Source organism: Beta vulgaris, chromosome 8 (assembly GCF_026745355.1).
Source record: "Beta vulgaris subsp. vulgaris cultivar EL10 chromosome 8, EL10.2, whole genome shotgun sequence".
Classification (NCBI taxonomy): Eukaryota; Viridiplantae; Streptophyta; class Magnoliopsida; order Caryophyllales; family Amaranthaceae; genus Beta; species Beta vulgaris.
Window position 1 is genome coordinate 3,004,622 of NC_079209.1, and position 24,464 is coordinate 3,029,085.

The following is a 24,464-nucleotide window of genomic DNA, read 5'->3' on the forward strand; positions in this document are numbered from 1 at the left end:
GATGCAATTTTAACTGCATGTTACATTTTAAATCGAGTTCCTAATAAAAGGAATAAGACTACCCCTTATGAACTTTGGTGTAATAAAAAGCCTAATCTCAATTACCTTAAGGTATGGGGTTGTAGGGCAATTGTCAAATTGACGGAACCTAAAAGGAAAACTTTAGGTGAAAAAGGAATTGATTGCATTTTTATAGGCTATGCGGTACATAGCAAAGCCTATAGGTTTTATGTCATTGAGCCCAATGACTTTGTCTCTATTCACTCCGTGATAGAGTCAAGGGATGCAATATTTGATGAGACTAGATTCTCATCGATTCCAAGACCAAAGGACATGATACCTAGTACTAGTTCCAATGTTGTAGATGACATTTCTAATGATCATGATACTACAACACCGGAAATTAGGAAAAGTAAAGAATTAGAAAAGAGAAATCTTTTGGACCGGATTTTCAACTATATTTAGTTGAAGGGTCAAGGGAGTCAATTTCGACTCAAGTTTCATATTGTTACAATATGGAGGAGGATCCTAGGCCTTTGATGAGGCTATGAAGTCTCATGATTCTGCTTTCTGGAAAGAGGCAGTGAATGATGAAATGGATTCTATAATGGGTAATCACACTTGGATTTTAGCTAATTTACCTCCCGGTTGCAAACCCCTAGGTTGTAAATGGATTTTTGTAAGGAAAAAGAAAATCGATGGAACCATACTAAAACATAAGGCCCGGTTAGTGGTCCAAGGTTTTAGGCAAAGATATGGTATCGATTACTTTGATACTTATGCTCCAGTAGCTAGAATAGCTACTATTAGACTATTGATAGCATTAGCTGCGATTCATGGTCTAGTAATTCACCAAATGGATGTAAAAACTGCTTTTCTTAATGGTGAATTGGAGGAGGAAGTGTACATGAATCAACCTGAAGGGTTTGTGGTTAAAGGTCAAGAAACTAAAGTTTGCAAATTAGTTAGATCTTTGTATGGTCTTAAACAAGCACCTAAGCAATGGCATCAAAAATTTGATGAAGTTGTGTTGTCTAGTGGGTTCAAAATAAATCAGTCCGATAAGTGTGTATATAGCAAATTTGATAATAACGGTAAAGGAGTTATAATTTGCTTATATGTTGATGATATGCTTATTTTTGGGACTGATTTGGAACAAGTGGAAAAGACCAAAGTCTTTCCTCTTCTGCTTCTCCATGAAAGATTTGGGTGAAGCGGATGTTATTCTAGGTATTAGAATAATAAGAGGGAAAGGGTCGTTTTCTTTATCACAATCTCATTATATTGAGAAAGTGGTCAAGAGGTATAATGAGTCAAATTCGACTCATTTTGCTACTCCTATGGATCCTAGTATTCACTTGGTTCCGAGTAGTGGTACTCCAATTTCACAATTGGAGTATGCAAGCTTAATTGGAAGCTTGATGTATGCTATGACTAGCACTCGGCCGGATATAGCCTTTGCTATTGGCAAGCTCAGTAGGTATACTAGTAATCCTAGTATGTTGCATTGGCAAGCATTGAGAAGAGTGTTAAGGTACTTGAATAAGACCTTGGATTATGTCATAACATACAAAAGAGAACCTTCTATCTTAGAAGGTTACTCGGATGCTAGTTGGATTTCGAATAAGGAAGATTATTCATCCACTAGTGGTTGGGTGTTTCTTCTTGGAGGAGGTGCCATTTCATGGGCATCCAAGAAGCAAACATGTATAACGGATTCCACTATGGCATCGGAATTCATTGCTTTGGCTTCTTGTTGCCAAGAAGCGGAATGGCTAAGGAATGTGTTGAGTGAGGTGGACTTATGGGTGAAACCAATGTCACCTCTTGCTATCCATTGTGATAGTGCATCAACCATAGCTAAAGCATATAGTGAAGTCTACAATGGCAAGTCAAGGCACATTGGAGTTAGACATAGCTATGTGCGGGAAATGATAAGGAATAGTTGTATAACTATTAATTTTGTTCGGTCTAGTTTGAACTTGGCGGATACGTTTACAAAACCGTTGTCAAGGGAACTAGTGAACAAAATGAACAAAGGGATGGGTCTTAAGCCTATTGATCAACCTATGGTGAAGGAAAACTCTATTTGATGTCTAATACAACGTTAGATCTCAAATTCAAGGAGGATAGTACTTCTCTAAGAGGTTGGGAGCACTTGTTTAATACATCCCGAGGTTAGTGCTTGTTGCTACAATGATAAAGAGGTTGAATTTTATTCTTAATAAATCTTTGATAAGGTGCTCATTTAGGAGCATGTCGGAAAGATTTACCTATGTAAGCTAGAAGTTTGGCCGCTTCATCAAGTCTAAGGCTTGACTTGGAATGCTTATGAATGGATATGGACACCAAGGCTTCATAGGTGTCGGAGGTTTTAAGAACCTAGTTTATGTTTGTGTGTATTAGTAACTTCAATAATTTGTAATGGTTTATGATTCAAACTTTGTCTATCATTATGATCTAAATTATTGTAAAGATTACTTTTACTAAATGGAAATTCAATCGTTAGATATTTCCATGATGCATGAACATGAATGTTTGCGATTTATAGCAAGTTGAAAAACTTTTCAACATTACCCTATAAATGGGAGGAGGATTGTTGGAACATTTATAGGGTAATGGGTTTGATACTCATATGGATATATACTAGAAGAGGAGGAGGTCTAGTATGCAATAGATTAGAGTACATCAAGTGGCAAATGTCGCGGAGTAACTAAGGGAGACAGAAGGGCCGTCGCGAGTCGCGACCAGCGCCTCGCGACTCGCGAGCTCCTTCGCGAGTCGCGACCTGCCTTCTGCCTTGGAACGCGCAAAGATGCCTTGACGGTTTATATCCATTGTGATGTTATGTTTATCATTTTAATGACTTTTAAGGTTCTTAAATCAGTAGATTAAAGGCCTTTGATGAGTGATTAAAATGGGGGTTATGTGATTAACCACTCTAGTCAATGAAAGGTTTATTTTTCCTATATAACCTTTGGATTCCTATGAGTGAGGGGTTAGAAGAAAATCAGAATTTTCTATACTCTCAAGGTCTTCTTGCTTTGCTTAAGAGAAACCTTGCAAACTTCTCTTGAGTGTTCTTCACAAACACAAAACACAAGTTCTTGTTTGATTCACTTAGAAGATCATCTAAGTGGATTGTTCTCTCCATTGTATCTCATTAGTTATTTCGTGTTAACCCGATGATTCTAGAGGGGCGAAATTAAACTAATAGGAAAGCGTAGTTTCCTTGCCTTGGAGTGAGATATCCGGTTCTCTCATTGATCACATCTAACAAAATGTATTGTTTGGATGATTTAAAATTTTGGATTTGTATTTGGCCCAAATCCATACTACTTACTTGGGTCTAATATTCGGTATTAGCCTGTTTGGCAAATAGATTTTAGAGTTTAACGGTTAGAGTTTAGAGTTTGTTGTTAGAGTTTTAACTTTTTGTTTTTGACAGCCGGTTTGACAACTTTTTTTTATAAATGTGTTTCATAACAATTAACTGATTGCTAAAAGCTTATTGCCATTTGTTTGAGTAATGACATTTATAGACATTTTAATATAATGTGTAATAGTATTATTAGGTAAAAAAGTCATTGAACATATTTGTACCTAAAAAAGCTCCTATTAGCAGCTTTTCATTTTGAGAGTTTTCATTCAAAACTCTATTTAAAACTCTATTTTAATAACAAAAATTATTAAAAGAGACGGTCTCTTATAAGACAAACTCTATTACCAAACACCCCTTTTAGAGTTTTTTGACTGGTCAAAACTCTAAAAGTGGTCCAAAACTCTCTTTTTGCTCCAAAACTGTAATTGTCAAACTCCCCCAATTGTCTACATACTTTAGCTAAATGATGGAGTTAGGGCATCTCATACTACTTACTAGTGTGGAAATAATTAAACTTAACTTGACTAATTAAGTTAAATGAAATAACTGTGATGATCCAATTAATTCAGGTTGTAAAGTCTCAACAATGACACACTTGTTTTGCATCTTATTTGGGTTGTATTATTATGTTAGATCACGAGTTTACAGGTTTTAGTATATACCTTTTCTTCATTAGAGAGATCTCCTCTAGGAAACCATTCTGTTTTACTACAGGTACTAATAAATAACATGTGATACCTCCTCATTCTTCACTAATCTTCAGGTTCAGCCGTTCAGATGTCTAAACTCTTAACTAATAAACCACATTTTGTGACCGCCAAAAAAAAATATGAGCACTATATTATGATACGAAGGGAGTAAGACTCTATTCTTTTGGACTTATTTTCAGTTTAATTCAGTTAATTTCCGTTCACGTTCAATTCAGTTCAGTTTCTCCCTGCAATTCAGTGTCTCTCAGTCCAGTTTAGTTAATTTCAGTTCACTTTCTCTAAGTCCAAAAGAATGGGGCCTAAAAGTATTGAAATTGCCAGGCTTGACATTAATATGCACCAAAGAGATAAGGATTTAAGATTATCATATGCTGCAAGTAATTTGAACCTTTTATGCAGATAAAAAATAATGGCAGAAGAAACAAACACGGAATTGCTTGACGAATGCTGGGATATGATCTTTAAACATCTCAATCATGAAAGCGACCAAGATTCAATCTCTTTAGTTTGCAAGAGATTTTTGTCAATCACCAATTTCAGTAAGGTTAGCATAAAAGTTACAAGTCCATCTATCCAAGTACTCTCTCGTCTATTGCAAAGATTCACCAACCTTAAGAAGATACAGTTCTGTCGCTTCCAAGGGGACCTTAATAAAGCTGTTTGTGCAGTTGCACAATCGGGGTTGGACCTGGAAGAGTTGGATATTCCCTTTAATGAAAGTCCACAAACAGTTTGTTTTGATGAACTAGGATTAAAAATGAGAAATCTGAAAGTACTAGATTATTCAGGTTGCTTAAGTGATGCTGATCTTGTTAAAATAGCGAATTCGTTCACCCAACTGGTGGAGCTGCAGATCGGGAACCCTTTTAATAGGTCCGTTGTGACTGATGAAGGGATAGATTATCTATCATCCAAGCTAAAGAGATTACGCAAGATAGATTTTTTTTTTGATAATCGGTACATTTCAGATAAGTCCCTTGTTTCATTATCATCAAACTATGTTTTTCTTGAGCATATTACAGTATCACATTGTCGGAATGTGACCATAACTGGTATTTCATTCCTCATTAATAATAGTTGTTACTTGAAGTTCTTGCATCTGTGTGAACATTGGAAGATTGAACCATTAAGATTCACTACTTTCCTACCAAAGTTACAGATTCTGATATTCGTAAATCTGAGCATCTCAGATGAGTTCCTGTATTCTATTGCATCAGCACGTATTCCTCTAACTGAGTTTTCGCTCTCATATTGCGAAGGCTACACGTTTACTGGGATCTCGAGGCTCCTACGCTCTTGTCATCAATCTCTGAAATCTTTAGTCTTAAGAGTAGCACAGTTCCTCACAGACGAACATATAGAGTATCTGTCCTCTTTTCTCTATAACTTGACATCAATAGAGCTCTTCTATTGTCAGCAGCTATCTTCTTCAGCTTTTGTTAGGCTCACACAAAGTTGCCCTCTTCTACGCCACCTTGAAATGAGTGGCACAAGCCTCGGAAAAACAAAATACGATAATGATGGCATGATAAAGAAGAACTTTGCAATAAAGTACTTGAATTTATCATCAAATTCTTGCTTGAGCACTTCATGTCTCAAAAAGTTGATTAACATTTGTCCCAAAGTGGAAATTATCAAGCTAAGTTGTTGTTTTCAAGGCAAAGAACAACTGGACGTGGCTGATATTCTAGAGTGCAATAACGGGTTCTTACTTGGATGCCAGAATTTGGTAGTTTCTTTAAAAGACCAAAAACTCTCAAACTTACAGAAGTTAGTCGCAAAAGGATCAGGTATGAATGATGCAATGTTGGCAATGATCGTAAGGATGTGCCCTGGACTGATACATTTGAATCTAGAGAGCTGCAACAACACGACAGACGAAGGGGTAAAGGAGGTGGTAAGATTGTGTAAAAGACTGAGATATCTAAGCCTAAGTTCATGTTGGAATCTGGATATCAGCATAGTAGCTTGGATAGTGAGTAATAGTCAATCTTTGAGAAAACTGGTCTCACCATCTCATAAATATCCAGATGAAGAAGAGCAGAAACAATTCTTGCAGCAAGGTTGTCTTGTCAGTAAGGCTTACATATACTGATGTACCTGTCGAGTGACAACTACTGGTACTAACTACTAAGTTACTGTCAGAAATTGTGTTAATTGATATAAGTATTAGTAGTTCTGTGATTGAATTGAATCTAAGAAGTAATACTTCCTATGAAATCACTTCACAGTAGTTTATGCTTCCTACGAAGTAACAAAAGTTGTTTGGTCGATCATTGGAAAAACTTTGCACTTCATGCGTTTTTGTCGACTGAAGAAGGCTGGTATTTTTAACTTTCAGTACTTTTTATGTTCACCAACCAAACAATTGGATCCTGTTCTTTTGGACTTATTTTCAGTTTAGTTCAGTTAAGTTTCTCTTAGTTAATTTCAGTTTCTTTCCATCTAAAAGAACAGGACCTTAGTTTCTATTCTTTGCCTATGGTTTATGTGGATGTTTTTTCACTTTATTTGTATGAGACTCCTTTCTTGCATTAAGTTATGTAATTTTATCTTATCTTTCAAATATTGCTGCGTTATTTTTTGTATTGTTCTTGACCTTCTGCAAATGTTGGGTTCAATATTGCTAATAGGTTGTCTTAGACCTTATGCCATTAAAAGAGGCATTCATCAATGTGATATATCATCCACAACAAACGTATTTTGCCAAATAATGATCTAGTTTGATCCAAATTGTTTTATATTTTTCAGTTTTGACTTATGTTGTAGATGTTGCAGGACACTTTTATCAGTAGATTAATTTTCTAGCTAGTTTGATCCAAATTATGATCTAGTTTGATCCATTAAAGAGGCTAGTTTTGGGACTTTCTGTTTTGCAATCTAGATGGAAAATTTTCTAGCTTTCTTTTATTGGAAATGAAAACAATGGTATTCCTAAGTTTCTTAATATAAGAAAACATGGTTAGAACTATCCAAAAAACAAATGAATAGGAGATATGGTATAAATTAGATGTTTAAACTCATTTTAGAAGATTAACTAATCAAATCTTCTTATATTTGTATTTGATATAGAGGATTGAGAGAGATATATGGACCCAAACTTCTAATTTTAAAGAAGCTAGTGGGAGGACCTTTTTGGTGAGTGATAAATCTGATAATTATTAATATTGAGGTGAAATGTCAAATAGTTAGGATAGAATACAAGCAGCTATAAGCTATCTATCAAACATTTTTATACAAATAGCTAATACAATCAATCAGTTCAATCCGCTAATATAATCAACTAGTCGAACCCGTTAATAGAAAGCTAGTCAAACCCGTTAATACAAGAAGCTATCAAATAATAGCCAAACGGGATAAGAAAAGGACATATGTTGTGTTCTTCTTAACTTTTAAATACAGGGTATGTTTTAGCAAAAAATGAGGTGTGTTCAACAAAAATAAAGTTAAAGGTATAGCCCTAATTGAAATCCGACTGAATTGGCCTAAAATGACCTGAATTGAAATAACCCATGCAATTGATCAGGTCAAGTTAACCATATATGAAAAGAATTATAAGTTTATAACCAAATCAACTCATGATACCAAACTTTGAGATTAGGAAGGCCGAATAACTATAGACTAGTAATGCACTTACCCTCCTACAAGAGGTGGGTGGCTGCTAAAACGATTGAAGCCTCACTAGTAATGCACTTTCCATAGTATATACATTGTTTTCTGGGTTCTCATTTGTGTACTGAACTACTGATATATGGTCAGGCCTGACATTGATTATCACCAAAGGTTTTACTCAATAAAGGAAACCAGTATCATTTGGTGTCAGAACATTCTGCTAACTTCCTACAGAAAAATCTGAAAAATCTCAAGGTACTTGACTGTTCAGGTTGTGTGGGAGATGCTGATCTTATCAGAATAGCGAACTCGTTCCCCCTGCTGGAGGAGCTCCCGGTTAGAGACTCCGATCATGAAAATGACGGTAAGACCATCGTTGTGACTGATGACGGGATAGATAATCTATCATCCAAGTTCAAGAGATTATGCAAGATGAACTTTTCACATAATAAGTACATTTCAGATATGTCCCTTGTTTCCTTGTTATCAAACTGAGTTCCTTGAGCAAGTTAGTGTATTCTATTGTGGTGTGACAGAAAATTGTTTTGCATACCTCGTAAACAATAGCCATCACTTGAGAACCTTGCTTCTATCAGCACATTTTAAGATAGAATCATTTTTAGACAAAACTTCGACTAGCTTTGCCATGAAAATACAGTCTCTGACATTCATAAGTGTAGACATCTCAGACAAGTACTTAGATTCTATAACTGAAGCACGAATTCCCCTGACCGAGCTTTCTCTCTTATATTGCAAAAGTTACACGTTTACTGGGATCTCAAAGCTCCTGCACTCGTATCAATCATTGAAAACTTTAGTTCTTCGAGGATTAAAGTCCCTTACAAATGAGCTATTTTGCAAAGTAACATGTAACAGCATCAACTACAGGTCTACAAGTAAATAAGGTGCATTTAAGCTACAAGACGATCATATACACAAATGAACTCACAAAAATGACAGAAGAACCAGAAAACTATACTGATGCAAACTAAGTGCATGTAAAGAACAATTTTTTTCCCTTGGACGACTATAAAGGTCTTTTGAGGGCCGGATAACATTGTTTCTCTTCAATCTTCACACCATCTTGATCATGCTATCAGAAACATGGTTAGGACTTAGGAGCAAGTGTCATTGTTACACATATATAGTCCTAACTCCTAAGTTTCTTCATGGCATCCCTTCTCGAGATCGAACCTTAGCTTTTTGTTGTTGCATTGTGATTCTTTTGATTTTCTTGGTTAGTTTGGTTGATGAAAAGTAGATTGCATCTACTTAGCTTTGTAGGATGAAACTAAAGTGAATTTTTGTTTCATAAGGATACCACCAACTTCTACATCCACTTATCTCCTTTCGATCGAACCTCTAAGTATATTCTCCATCAATGAGTCTCTTTCTTGATTTTCTTGGCCTTCAACAACGCTTCCGACCTTTTCTTCTTGATGGCTGTGATTTGTGAACATACCTACTGGAGATGTAGAATGCTTCATAATCTTAACTCGACCTCGACCCTCCCTTTCACAGCTAGAGGTCTCCATTTGTAGATTAGCAGCTAGGATAGACATGGTTAATTGTTCCTAGTCTTTGGTTGTAGCATCTGATAGATTTACCTTATGCTAGCTAGCAACTCATAAATCCTCTCTATGACCACAAGAAATGAGTCCGACCTTCTTCAGTTATGAAACGAAACATATTGTCATTACACTGTGCATCATGGTCCAGTTAGGCTCAATCGCGACTAAACATGTTTCTTCTCATGAACAATTGCAGGTATTATTCTCACAAAACCTCCCCCCATCAAGCAACAACATATTCATCCAAGCTAGGATTCTCTGCTACAACTTACTCTTTAGCTTGAGGGGGGGTACAAGGTAGATTAGAACAATTAATTTAAGCTTATTGGCTTTGACACTAGAAGAATGTATCGTCACCTACTAACTTCAACTACAGATTTCTATACCTATCAGTTTCTATTGTGTTTTACACTTGCTGCACCAAAACCATTGGAAGAAAGAAAGAACAAATATACAAGATGCTCCAAATTTACAATGTTCACAGATTTTGATCTTTCTTAATCCTCCTAATGTAAACGCTCGTGTGTAGTATCCCAGGAGAATTGCTCCCAAAAGAAATATGACTGTCAGTATCATCTGAATGACAAAGCTGCCACCTTTGAACCAGAGCGGACCGATGCTTCCTAACTCACAATCTCTTTGCAAAATAATGGATCGTTGAGCTACATCTCCATGAATCATGCTCTACGTTGCCATTCAAGATAACAGTATAGGTCCGTTCTCAGAAGCTGTCCTAGCACCTTGAGTATGTATTGTCATCTGTACATCACGCGAAAATTGGGTGCGCTTCTTTGCATAAGGTGCTTCTCTAGCTGTTTATAGAAGGAAATGGCCCAAACAAGTGACCAGTTAGTAATAGCTAGCATAAAAACATAGTCATAAGCTTCACAAAAAACATTATGTCCTACAAAATTAAAAAGAAATAGATACAGAGTAAAATAGAAGTTTATTTATGCTAAATTACTGCCTCATCACTCATCAGGTGCTCCCATAAAGTGCGTATCACACGCTTCTTATCAAATATCAATAATCTCTACAGAAATATTAGAAATGCAAGATAGTTTTTGTCAACAAGTTGGAAGACCAACATATATTTTGCAATTATGCGTGCAGCCAAACATACTTTCTCCATTTTTACTGGTTGCAACTTTGCTTATTTTTGCGGACGTCAATACACAATTTTGACTATATATATCTTCAATTACATATTATTAAAAACTGAGTTAATATTCTAAAAAATATCATTGGGCACAAATCTAACAAGATCTTACGTGATGTATTGGGCCATATATTAATGATGTAATGTTTAGCTAGGTGGCTATTTGGTTAGCCTGGGTGCAAGCCCAAGCTCATAGTTACCTAATTGCTTTTAGTTCACTATTTGTGTTTGGAGCTCTTGTTATGAAGATAAACTTGTGAATGAAAAGGGGGAAAAAATGGAATTTTTTCCCAAATTATACATGGCACCAAAGCATGATAACCTGTGAGTTCTGAAAAGAGAGGGCCCTTAAATTAAAGAATGCTAAGTTATAAGAGAGGATTTGAAAATCTAACGGAATGAAGTATAACATAAGCGATTGTCTGAGAGAAGGTCAAGTTAAAAGAAGGCTTAGTGAGGATGTTGTCAAATTTTTCTAGAATCTAAGAAAATAAGGGCTCACATGTGAGGAGTGTTAAGAGGAAACTCACAGGTAAGACTGTCCCACATTGGAGGGATAGGATGACTAGCATATAAGAGACCGATTGGTTTCAATGAACAAGAAATGGAAAGAGAATCAACCCCCTAATTCCCTTAGCTTGTGTTTGGTTCATCATATTTTTCCCTTTCCCCACAAATCTCTTTTCAGCTTCCCGAAACTCCTCTACTATGATTCTCTAACCCTCGCTCCCCCCAACCTCTTGGGTTCGGTTTCCCAGAAAAGAACAAAGGCAAGAGCCCCATCCCCAAAAGTCATATAACTGTAAGCTTCCATGTCCAACAGCAATATATCCATACCAACTTCGGCTTCACCACCCCATCCACCGTCCTCATCATAGCTATTTACACTTCCGTCATACCACCATCAACTCCTAGCCAATTATAATCAACACCCTGGTAACTAATTTGACCCCAACTCCATAACCACCCAGACCTACCTTCAGCCATACAAAAAAAACTGTAGGCAACCATTCCCATGAAAACACTGGTTTGACCACCACCACACCATCACACTCGATGATCCAGTTCGAGAGGGATTAATTTACAAAATAAAAGGAACTACATGTCCAACTTACAAGGAAGAGATGAAACACTGTCCATGAATTTAAAAATGATTGAATTCACCTATAATAAGTCCAAAACTGAAATGCTGATGGTTAAGTTCTACCATCAAAATACCATTAGCATCTCGTAAGATTCATAACGGATGATGCTGATGATAATTAAAGTGCCCACGGGTTGGGTTGAGGGTGGAAGAAGATGGTTTCATGGAAGGAGGTTTTAGGAGGAAGATGGGGTTTTGGCTGGTAGAAATGAAGTGCCCAGGAGTGACCAGCTGGTGAAGGGGTCATTTTGATTACCCCTCCTGAGCCAAACATATATGGAAGATAAATGTATTAATAAACGACAGAGGAAGTGGCAACTAGCAGACAATTATAACATGGAGGTTTCTCATGGGATTTCTTACCAGCTAGTCTCTGAGCCCTGAGAATATTTTGCCTCCTTTTCCACCAAATGATTGAGCAACCAACAATTAACAGTAATGTCAAGGACACAGCAAAGGCAATGCCAATTTTCGCACCAGCAGAAAGATGAGGGCCACATGTACGCAGGCCTGGCATACCGCAAAGTCCTGCATTATCAGTAAAACTGCAAAAGCCAATTCAGTTATCCTGCTGTGTAGGAAAGGGCACTTTAGAAGTCAATGCTTCATATTAATTGCTAAAATGACATAACAAACACACTTGAAGCTAGCTCTGTGTAGCAGCCTTGCACCAAGAGCAGCTGGAACTCTTCCTGAGAGCTTATTTCCATTCAGATTTCTGCAGCAAGACAACTTTTAATTAGTTTTGTCGACAGCAAAAAGATTCCCAGGTTGACCACAGATTTATGTCTTACAGAATTCGTAGTGAATGTAATTGTCCCATGGTCTCTGGAATTGAGCCGTTCAAAAAGTTGTAAGAAAGATCCCTGCCAGAACTATGAAATGTCACTCTTCACTGTCTACTTGATACAAATAAAGACAAGATGACCATAATTCTGAATTATATATCCAAATCATAATACTGTGTCCAGAAAATGGCTATGGAGCAGCAGATGTCTTTTCCTTTCATTCTGTTTGTCACTCTCTTGCTGATTTTCAGATTGGTAAGCCAGAGCTATCAACTATAATCTCTTGTTTCTTAACTCCCATGACCAGGATCCCACATGTAAGAGCTACATATCTTAATTCACATCATGAAATAGGCAAGAAGCAATTTGAATTCAAGTTCATAGAATAGTACCGTATGTGATTCACAATGTTGGAAGTTTCACAAGACATGAAGGGTGGGTGATGCTTATGGTTAGTTTTTTTCCCTAGCCATTCATCAAGAGCACTCAAAGAAGTCATAGTGCAGTTTGCAAACTTCCTGGACAACTTTAGCTAATGAATTTGGAATAGATTATAATTAGCTGATGCAGGAGCAAAAGGTCAATTCAAAAGTAAAAATTAGTTGGCTTATACAATATTTGAGCTTGGCTAGTTTATAGATATTTTAATCTGTGGTTTTAAACTTAGTAATGGCTCGTGTAATATTATGTATCAGATTTAAGCTTAAGAGTTTCATTAGAGTTTTATTTCTTTTAGGGTTTTTGTTGGTCGGATACTCTATATAAAGAGGTCAATGTATTATTTTAGAGGAAGGACATTTATGAGATTGAATTATGAGTTGACCTTTTGTGTTTAAAGATTGAGTTGGAAAATTCTGGTTGAGACCCTAAAAAAAAAGAGGAAAATAAGAAAATACTCATTTAGATTCGAACTACTTATTAATTAGGATTTTTAGTGTCGTTGCCAATTAAATCATACTAAGGAGTTGTTGCCTTCTAAGATTTATCTATTAAAAAATCACCTAATTATCTTCCATCCATCAAGATCCATATCATTAACAGTCTATACTATGATTCTACAAGTGCAAGGCAACACTAGCTGAGGCCGAAGAGGCTGATTAATATTTAATTACAAGTTGCACCCACGATCACTGCTTTTTAAACAAGTTGTTAATGAATTCCCATTATGTGCAAGCACTTTTACAAAATAATTGACACCCAATTAAAAGATAAACATTAAATTTATGGAACAAGTATATGGTTAAAAAAGAACTTAAAGAATTAGCAAATTTTTACAAGTAAAATCTGGCAACTGTTCATGCAGCCATACATCATTTAGTACACTACAGATAATCAGTGACAGAGCATTGACAGGGTGAAAGTACTAAAGAGAGAATCAGACCGTCTAGAGGCAGTACAAATAGTATGCAAAATTAAGTTGTAATATTTGCAGCACTTACAATTTTTCCAAGGTCTTAATGGTGCCCAGGGTTGGAGGTATAGACCCATGAATACTGTTTCCACTAAGGTTTCTGTCAACACACATCATAAGCACCATAAAATCAAGACAGTGCCTTTTGTATAAACGAAATTGTCTCAGGTAATAGGAAAAATTTAGCATGCAAAAGACAACCAATTGAATAGAACTCATTTTTGCATCAAAACAAAGTAATCATTAATTGTCAGCCAGCCAGAAGAGCACTGGCATTGCAATCACCAGCAACTTACATGCTCTGTAGATGACTCAACTTCGATATATCTCGAGGAAGGAAACCATGTAAACCCTGATTGTCAAGACCACTGAGAATGCAGAAAAGAGAAAATTCATTACAAAAAAGATGTAAAGCCTTCGATATGATAATATGATCAATCACTACTGCAGATTGGTAATCAAGATCAGGGGAGGATCTTCCATAGAGGCCAGCTGGGGCATGGCCCCTAGTTTACAGCCAAAAAAATTAGTTTGCTAATAACATTGCTTTTTACTTCATGGATATGTTTTTTATTTTACAAATATTAACAAGATAACATAGGAAGAATTTGACTTTACTCAAATCAAAGTATTGTTGAGTTTATTAGTGAACTGTGATTCTCAAAATGAAAATGGAAAATAATGTAATTAGGAATGGATGGCGTGCGTACTATGAAAATGTTTCATCTTCCTTTTGGTTTTCTTTTAACAAAAATTATTATTATGCTTAATATATGTAAATTTGTTGAGTTGAAGAATGAAGTTTGGTTTGCTTATTTCTTTTTAGAGCAATTTAAGTTTCAAAGGATTAAGATATATAAAGAAATATGATAAAGAAAAATCAAATCAAATTGTTTGTCTAAGGATGACATTGTGGCACTTGTTTGTTTTTTAGTTTGGCAAATTACATACAATTTATATTATATCATTTGTTTTACTCCCTTAATCCCATATTAACTGCAACACTTTTCATATCTAATCATCCCATATTGATTGCAACAATTTATTGAAAATAATAAAACAAAAATAAAATGAAAGTCACCCACCAAGCCATTGCCGATTGTTGCAATTAATATGAGACCAAGATAGTATTTACTTGTATCTATTTATTTACAAAAAAAAATTGACCCCGAAATTAAAATATTCAAAATCCTCTACTGATCAAGATCTACCTAAAGCATAACCCTGATTTAACTTTTCTTTTTATTCCTTCGTAGAATTCTATCTTGAGGAGTAAGTTTTGTTAAAATTAGATAAACTTGACAATATGATGCATGGCAAGGAAAAAATCAAGGAAAGCTATTAATATGTGAGAATGAGAGAAGTATTAGGAAAATCATTCTTTTATTAGTTTACAATAGCATTATATAAACAAAATATGTAATTCATTTAGAGATTATATATTATTGAGTGCCTTTGTTTTTCCTCTCTATTTTATTGAGTGAAATTATTGTCTGTGAGCCCACCCCGCTTCCAACAAAGTGGTATCAGAGCTAGTTTATAAAATAGGGCATCAAAAATAATGTCGTAGCTTTCTAGTACCCTAAACTTACGAAAGAAATTTATGACAAGTGGTCGCTACGTGTGAAAACAATTCTTGGAGCACAAGGTGCGTGGGAGATTGTTGAGAAAGGGTATACATGACCCGAAGATGATTCTAAATTAAACCAAACGGAGAAAGAAGCTTTGGATAAAGAGAGGAAAACGGATCAGAATGACTTACAGGCATCAATCAAGGTTTGGATGATGATATATTTGAGAAAGTTGCTAATATAACTAGTTTCAAGCAAGCATGGGATACTCAACAAAAGTCCTTTGAAGGAGTAAGTAGAGTAAAGAAGGTTCGACTTCAAACTCTAAGAGGAAAATTTGAAAAACTTGAGATGTTGGAGAAAAAATCCATCTCAGATTATTTCACAAGAGTTTTAAACGTTGTGAATCAAATGAAGATGTTGGAGAAAAAATCCATCTCAGAGATGTTGGAGAAAAAATCCATCTCAGATTATTTCACAAGAGTTTTAAACGTTGTGAATCAAATGAAGAGGCTTGGAGTATTGATGGAAGATTCTCGCATAGTAGAAAAAATATTGCGTTTGCTTAATTCTAATTTTAACCATGTAGTTGTTGCTATCGAAGAGTCAAATAAGGACTCGAATTCAATGACAATCGATGAATTAAATGGGTCTCTTCGAGCCTATGAGCAACGAAAGGTTAAGAAGGGAAAAAAGGAAAATGAGAAGGTGTTGCAAGCTAGAATATCATTTAACAACAAAGGAGGTGTAGGAGTTACACCTGATAAACAAAAGTATCAATCACGTGATACGAGGACGTGGTCGTGGTCAAGGAAGAGGAGAGATGATTGAAACTTCCAAAATTATTATAAAGGTGAAAATTCTACGAGGTTGTGCACACATATGGTAGAGGAATGAATCAATACCAAAGAAATAATAATAAGGCCAATATTCAATGAAATATGGTAATTTTGCATGGGAATGTGATTCTAAAAATGTGCAAGAAGAAACAAATCTTATTGAAGATAAAGAAGATATAGAAGAATTAACCATGTTGTTAGCTCTCAAAATAGAAGACAAGAGAGATGATAATTGTACATGGTATTTAGACAATGGAGCGAGTAACCATATGACAAGAGATAAAAACAAATTTGTTGATTTGGATACAAGTTATAATTGTGACCGGTAACGTTACTTTTGGAGATGGCTCAAAAGTAAAAATTAAAGGTAAAGGTACAATTATGATTGAATTAAAAGATTCAAGTCACAAATTAATTCCAGATGTTTATTATATTCCAAACTTAAGAAGTAATATCTTGAGTGTGGGTCAACTCGGAAAGTCAATGGATGCAAAATTTTGATGGAGGGACAAAAGTTGTGGCTTCGTGATAGAAACTTTGACCTTATAGCTACACTTTCTATGACGAAAAATAGAATTTTTAATTAATCTACAAACAATCGGTCCAATGTGTTTAAAGACGTGGGTTGAAGATCCTTCTTGAAAGTGGCAAGCTCACCTCAATTTTTGAAAGGCTTAAAGAGATGGGACACAAGAAAATGGTACGAGGATGACCTCATATTGATCATCCTAATCAGCTTTGTGAAGCATGTTTACTTGGTAAACATTCGAGAAAACCTTTTCCGAAACAAGCTAATTCAAGAGGTGTAAAGCCACTTGAAGTGGTGCACTCATATATATGTGAACCTATCAAACCTCCATCACTTGTAAAAGTTCATATTTTATTCTATTTATTGATGAATATACCTGAAAAACATGGGTACATTTCTTAAAGAATAAATCTCAAGCATTTGACACTTTCAAGAAGTTCAAAGCAATGGTTGAGAAAGAGAGTGGTTATGAAATCAAAGCACTAAGAACAGATAGAGGCGGTGAATTCACATCTAATAATGAATTTAATAAATTTTGAGAGGAACATGGAATTAGCATACCACTCACTGTTCCAAGAACACCACAACAAAATGGAGTAGCAGAAAGGAAAAATAGAACCATTCTCAATATGACTAGACCAATGCTCAAAAATAAGATGCCTAAAGAATTTTGGGCAGAAGGAGTTTCATGTGGTCTACTTGTCAAATCGCTCCCCTACAAAGAGCTTAAAGAATATGACTCCTCAAGAGGCCTGGAGTGGATGGAAGCCAAGTGCATCACATCTTCCAATATTTGGTTCCGTTGCTTATGCATAAGTTCCGAATCCAAACTTGATGATCGAAGTGAGAAATTACTATTCATTGGATATGATGAAAAGTCTAAGGCCTACAAGTTGTTTAATCCAAACACCAATAAGTCAGTAATTAGTATGGATGTAGAATTTGATGAAGAGGCAATATGGGATTGGAGTACGAAAGATGAAGAATCTTATAATTTTCTTCCTTATTTTGAAGATGAAAGTTCGATGCATCACGTTCCCAAGACTCTTCCCACTACTCCAGCACCATCTCCTCACATGTCATCATCACATTCAGGTAGAGATTCATCTAGTTCGAGTGAAGGACCAAATCGATATAGAAGTCTTTATGATCTTTGTGAAGTGAGAGAAAGGATGGCAGATAATGCTTCGTTATTTTGCTTGTTGAGTGATACTGAACAAATGAACTTTGATGAAGCAAAAGAATAAAAAGAATGGATTAAAGCAATGAATGAAGAGATATATGCCATCGAGAAAAATAATACTTGGGAATTGACAAAACTTCCGAAAGATAAGAAGGCAATAGGAGTCAAATGGGTATTCAAAATTTAGATGAATGTCAATGGTGATGTTGAAAGATACAAAGCAAGGCTTGGTGCTAAATTTTACAAGCAAAAGCAGGGAATTAACTATGAAGAGACATATGCTCCAGTTGTCGGACTGGGGACTAGAGACTAAAGACAGTGAGGTTAATTTCAATGGCAGCGCAATTTCAATGGAATGTTCATCAAATGGACGTAGAGTCTGCTTTTCTAAATGGAATTCCAGAAGAAGAGGTGTACATTGATCAACTAGAAGGCTATGTTGTCAAAGGACAAGAAAGTAAAATACTTAGACTGAAAAAAGCTTTAAATGGATTGAAACAAGCACCTCGAGCATGGAATAGTCGACTTGATAAATACTTGCAAGAAAATGGATTTTCAAGGTGCATTCATGAGTATGCCCTTTATGTGAAGAAGAAAACCAATGAAGTCTTCTATGTTTGCATCTATGTGGATGACCTTATATTCACAGGAACATTGAAATGTTTAATGAATTCAAGAGAAGCATGAGACATGAATTTGAAATGATAGATATGTGACTCATGTCCTATTATCTAGGCATTGAAGTTATACAAAATGATGATGGAATCTTCGTTTCACAAGAAGCATACACAAAAAAAGTACCGAAAAAGTTTAACATGTTAAATGCCAATCATGTGAACACCCTAAGGGGGCGTTTGGTTCACATAGTGGTATGAGTTTGGAATCAGGAATGAAACCAAGGTGGTATAGGTTTGGAACTTAATACCTAATACCACGTGTTTGGTTTTATTTGAGAATGAAATTTTTTCTTCTATTTGATACCTTGAGGTATTGGTATGAGCCATACCTACCTCCCCCTTGGGTTTCTAAACCCCATACCTTATGGTTTCAGGTATTGGTTTTAAATCTATTAATTTTGTAAACAAACACTAGGTATGGATTTTACTCATTCTAAACCCATACCTCATTACCAGGATCATATGAATCAAAAGCCCCCAATGGAGTGTAGGATGAAGTTATCAAAGAATGATCCTTATGGTGAAAAGGTGAATCCAACTCTTTTCAAGAGTTTGGTGGGAAGTTTGCGATATCCAACATGTACTCGACCATATATTCTATTTGCAGTAGGGCTGGTTAGTCGTTTAATGGAGAACCCATCGAGTTCCCATTTGAAGGTAGCTAAGAGACTTATCTGATACTTAAAAGGTACATTAGATCATGGATTGTTTTATTGCACTTCACAAGATTCCAAGCTCAAGGGATATTGTGATAGTGATTCGCTGGAGATATTGACGACCGAAAGAATACAACTGGTTTTGTATTTCTACTACAAAATAGTATTGTTTCTTGGAGCTCAAAGAAACAACCTATTGTCACATTATCAACATGTGAATCAGAATATATAGCTGCAACTTCATGTGCATATCATTCCATCTGGTTAAGAAGACTATTGAAAGAACTTCAGTTGCAACAAATCAGCTTTAGCTCTAGAAAAAATACAGTCTTTCATGACCTAATCAAACATATTGACACAAGGTTTCATTTCATACGACAATGCATCGACACGACAATGCATTGAACAGAGAGAAATTAAATTGAAATTTGTAAAGTCCTTGGATCAAATTGCCAACATCTTTACAAAACCGATGAAGTTTAAAGACTTTAATAGGATGCAAAAGTTAATTGGGATAGTGAGCAAGTCAAGTTTAAGGGGTAGTGTTAAAATTAGATAAACTTGACAATGTGATGCATGGTAAGGAAAAAATCAAGGAAAGCTATTAATATGTGAGAATGAGAGAAGTATTAGGAATATCATTCTTTTATTAGTTTACAATAGCATTATATAAACAAAATATGTAATCATTTTTGCAACATACACATTGAGAGATTATAATATTATATATTGAGTGCCTTTATTTTTCCTCTCTATTTTATTGAGTGAAATTATGCTTCCAACAATATTTGTGGCAAAAGAGTTGGGGGTTAAAATTGATATAATAGATTGGTAAGATAGATATATCTTGAGCTTCTGTGTAAAAGCAAAACCATAGTGTTGAAATTCCTTATCCACCTAGATCTAATTTGAGGTTAGGCTATGAAGCAATAGGGAAAGTCAATTGAAAGAGAGAGATTACAAGAGATCTTACTTTAGGTAGTACACTTATTCATTGCGTTATTTGGTTCTAAAGGTTGATCTTGGCCGAGATTTAGGTTTATATACGGTGAGACATACAACCACTATGATTGCTGATTGGAAGTCATCCTCATAAAGGATGAACCTCGTAAAAATCTTGTACATGCCTATTGCATCTTTACTATGGGATTTTATAAATTAATCTAAAAAACTTTATCACACAACAATCATCGTGCAACTTAGCACAATCAATTTAGCTAATATGTGGGGCCCAAGAACAAAACAATGAGGCATGGGGATCATATTGGAATTGGGACCCAAAGGAAACTTGGGCATTTAGTACTTGGACCATATTTGCAATTTATTTACATATTCGAATAAATAAAAATTTGCGGGGTGCAAATTTTGCAATTGTGGCTTTTATAGGCTTTCTTATAATTTGGATATGCTATTTTGGGGTCAAATAAGTATTATTAAACATATCCAAAAGGGATTGGAACTTACAGTCCGTCAATGTACCATCTCTTTTCAGCACTATCAAAGCGGCAATCTGCTCCACTCCAGGGATGCTGCTGAGGGACACATGGATCACCATTCCACCCAAGACGATGAGGAAGTTGGAGCGCCTTTTTAAGAGATTGCAAGGCACTAACTAAAGGAATGAAAAATGACAATATATTTCAATATTAGTCTTAATCAAAAGAAAAATAATCATGACCACAAGCACACTCCATAAAAAAAAATGCTTTCTCTCTTATTCTCGATTTTGCAAAAGTAAGAAAATTGCTGCTCCACGTAAATTCGCCTCCAATCAAACTTGGAGAATCAAACTAAGCCCCTGAATATAATTTTCCAGAGTGACTGCTCAAAAAGGAGTAACACCAAAATAGCTCCTTATGCACAAAAACGTTTTATTTTAAGAGAAGGCAACTTTCCAAGACAATTAGGTTTCCTTCATAGCAAAAAGCTCTTCTCCCTTATTCATCTCACATTAAACTTCTAATTTATCTTTCTCAACCTAATAGTGACGACAATGTATATTTTACACATGCAAGACATTTGAAAAAAGATGACACAATACGGAAACAATGTGGTTCTTGCATCAACCTAAAGTCATGAATAGAAGACGAACTCAGCGTGGGAGGCTGATGCTTCATCAATCAACAGTTTTCCTTAGTTTTATGTAGCAATTATTTAGTAGATATTCGTTCTTTCAGCAAGAAAACATAAATGAATAATTAATAGGCCATCTGAATCTTGATATCAGCAGTTTCAGCACCATGTACTTCATCACCTAATATAATTCCATAATGAATCAATCTAAAGCATAAATAAGGCAAAGTCAAAATCATGTAGGAAGCCAAATGACGCACAAACCAGTCAGGCATGTACCTTCAATAGCTAAAGTTTTGGCCTCAGCTCGAAAAATATGGAAGACTTCAATGGCACTGATTATAGCATGACTTCCATTAATGGGATGCAAATTTATTGTCAAAGTCCGACCATCAATTGCAACAGTTGTATTCAACACTAAAGCGGTTTTAACATCCCCACTCATGCTAACAATGTCTACAGCTTTAAATTTAACATCACCGTTTATTAAGATGTCAAAGAACCTTTCCCCTGCTTTGGTTATGGAAGGATCAATCTCAGCAAAATGTAACCAAATGGAGTAATTACTATTAGGTTCCACATCCATTGAAAAAGTTAACTCAGGCTCAGTATCAGTACTCACTAGAGCTGACTGGTAAAGACCTTGTGGATAAAAGTTTGGAGCAATTGAACTTTTCTTGATACGAGTTTCAACAGATATAGCCTTATCAGAGCTTTGGCCAAAAGTTCGGAGCGAATTCCAAAACCTATCCCCACCCCATGGGTCACCCCCATAGTCTTCACCAAACTTTGGCCTCCCTTGCCCACAACTAAGCCTTTTGGCTGTTTTTAGCATTGATCCTTTCCCAAAATGTGAGACAAAATTGTATGCCTTGTCATCAACCTGTTGAATTTCGATAGAAATAATTGCTGGATTACCATGACCTGTGCTGTGGAAGCAAAGAGATACAGTACCATCAGTAAGAAAGACAAGGGTTTCAGTAAACACTTTCTCGTCATCCTGAGTCCATCCGGTGCTCAAAGAATCCACAAGAGTTCCGTCTACAGAAACATCAAATACAGGCTCATTGTCAAAGTTTGGATCATCTACCAGACCATAGAATATCCTCACAAGATAATGTCCAGTAGGCACGCGATTAATGTTGTAACAGTTTTCTGGACCCTCTGATAAAGGGAAATAGCGAAGGGTGGATAATGGAGGGGTAATATAACTAGGCCGTGTAGCGTTGGCAGGTATTCCTCCTGTATATGCAAAATCCTTGTACCACAATGTATGGGTCGGTGCTGAGCGTATGTCCTTCCTTGATCCACAGCTTATCCGCAAAGCATATGGCCCTGACATCAAGATGTTCCAAAATAACATTGAAGAGCAAGTAAGAACACGTTCAAATTCATTCTTCAAAATACATGCAGCTCTTTACTAAAAGTTCAATGTCTACAAGAGCATACTGCACTTAATTTTATCTCTTCCTAAGAACATACTGTTTCATCTCATTTGAGAACATACTAGTTTATTTACAATAATGGGATTCAAAAAATCCTCATCTAATATGCCATAAACTCCCATGATCAACACCACTATGAAAACCTACCAATCACAAAACACATGTCTAATCTAGTCGTTCATATTGTTACATTCATGAGTCATCCGTTCCACTTTTATCATGCCATATGTTCACCCACATAGATGAACTTGTAATTTCAGATTTCCTATGAATAAAAAGTGTCCAAAGGCATTTTGCTTTACCAAGTGTAAGGCGTCAATAACAAGAGTAATTGAGGTACTGAAGTCTCACACAATGTAAATCGCATTGGACCTTCCACCAAACAGCAGTAGGTGCTCCAATGGGATAAAGATTACTTATGCAATAGCAAGCAACTACAATCAGCAATCTTGCCAAAATGATCAATTCTTATGTTAGAAAAAAAAGTATAAGGACCACACTCTCAAGTCTCTAATTGGGTAAAAAAAGAACAGAAATACCAACAACCCAATTGAAATCGCCCACAAGAAATGCACAAATCAAACAAAAACCCAATCTAGCAAAGCATTATTCCTGCTCCAAAGTTTAGTCAAATTACACAAAATTCTATAATAATTTCAATTTGATTAGCTAAGTTTTTGGATCTACACTACTCTTAAACTGAAAGCAAAGTAAACCCATCAAGCATATTGAGTGAACTGCACATGTCACTCAACCAAAACCCAAAATTCCAATAAATAAAAAACACAAAAGGGAATCTTTCATGCATTGGATCCACCAAAAATGCAAAAAATTCATACTTTACAAGGAAATTCATATCAAAACATCAAACAAAGCAACTGAAATAGGTGTAAAATAAAGAAAGTGAAGAAATTTACCTTTACCCAGAGAAGTAGAGCAGGTATAGAAGAAGCTAAAGAACAGTAGAAGAAGTTGGTGCTTGCTAAGCATTGTGAAGCATCAAATACCCAACTCTTTTTCTCTCTTTTTTTCTGCTAAAACTTCATTTCTTACATCATCTAAATCTGTACAAGTTTGTTTTCTGGATTTTGTGGTTTGATTGATTGCATAAGAGAGGGAAGAGAGAGAGTAAGGAAGTGTTGGGGGACGTGGGTGCAGGTATAAAAGGAGAAAGAGCAGGATTTGTCAAATTATTATATTGGCTTATTATTTGAGTACAACAATTTTTAGGACATTTTTGGTTCTGTCCAAATTCCTTTTGACCCGTGAATGAAAGTGATTGCCAAAGGAGCCAGTTTTCCCATTAAATTACGGCGGTTCATCGTTGGATGTCCCTACAACATTTATGGTGTTTTTGATTGGTGGGAAATTGGGATTTTGGGGTTCCATTCCAATTTCATAATGCTTAATCTGAATCGAAACGAGTTAAACGGGTTGAACTGAATTACACTAGAACAAGCTGAACTGAACTACGTTAAAACGAGTTGAATTGTAAGAGAAAAGTAGTTGAACTGAACTACGTTCAAACGAGTTGAACCGTAAGAGAAAAGTAGTGGAACTGGAGTGAGCTGAGTTGAATTGAACTAAAACTATAACAAAAAATACAGGGCCTAAAAAACTTAGATAAGCCCAGATATTTTAAATTGGACCTAATTCAATTTGTGAAAGAAAATTGACTAAACTTGACTAGACTAATTTGAATTGAATTGAGCAA

The 24,464-nt window shown here is 35.7% G+C and overlaps 2 protein-coding genes across 2 annotated transcripts; one reads left to right on the forward strand and one right to left on the reverse strand.

Moving 5' to 3' along the window:
* The first annotated feature begins 4,501 nt into the window (after window positions 1-4,501).
* On the forward strand, window positions 4,502-6,187 carry LOC125492940 (SCF E3 ubiquitin ligase complex F-box protein grrA-like). The gene has a single exon (XM_048635694.1). It carries the CDS (start codon window positions 4,502-4,504, stop codon window positions 6,185-6,187), a length of 1,686 nt encoding a protein of 561 aa, XP_048491651.1.
* A 3,390-nt stretch (window positions 6,188-9,577) lies between these two features.
* LOC104900641 (receptor-like protein 4) lies at window positions 9,578-23,992 on the reverse strand. Its single transcript, XM_010688117.4, has 9 exons — window positions 23,668-23,992; window positions 21,585-22,640; window positions 20,697-20,844; window positions 14,074-14,145; window positions 13,806-13,877; window positions 12,373-12,444; window positions 12,219-12,296; window positions 11,942-12,123; window positions 9,578-10,087 (listed from the first exon to the last, which is right to left on the reverse strand). Exons 1-9 carry the CDS (start codon window positions 23,738-23,740, stop codon window positions 9,972-9,974), a joined length of 1,869 nt encoding a protein of 622 aa, XP_010686419.2. The 5' UTR covers window positions 23,741-23,992; the 3' UTR covers window positions 9,578-9,971.
* Between the last annotated feature and the right edge of the window lie 472 nt (window positions 23,993-24,464).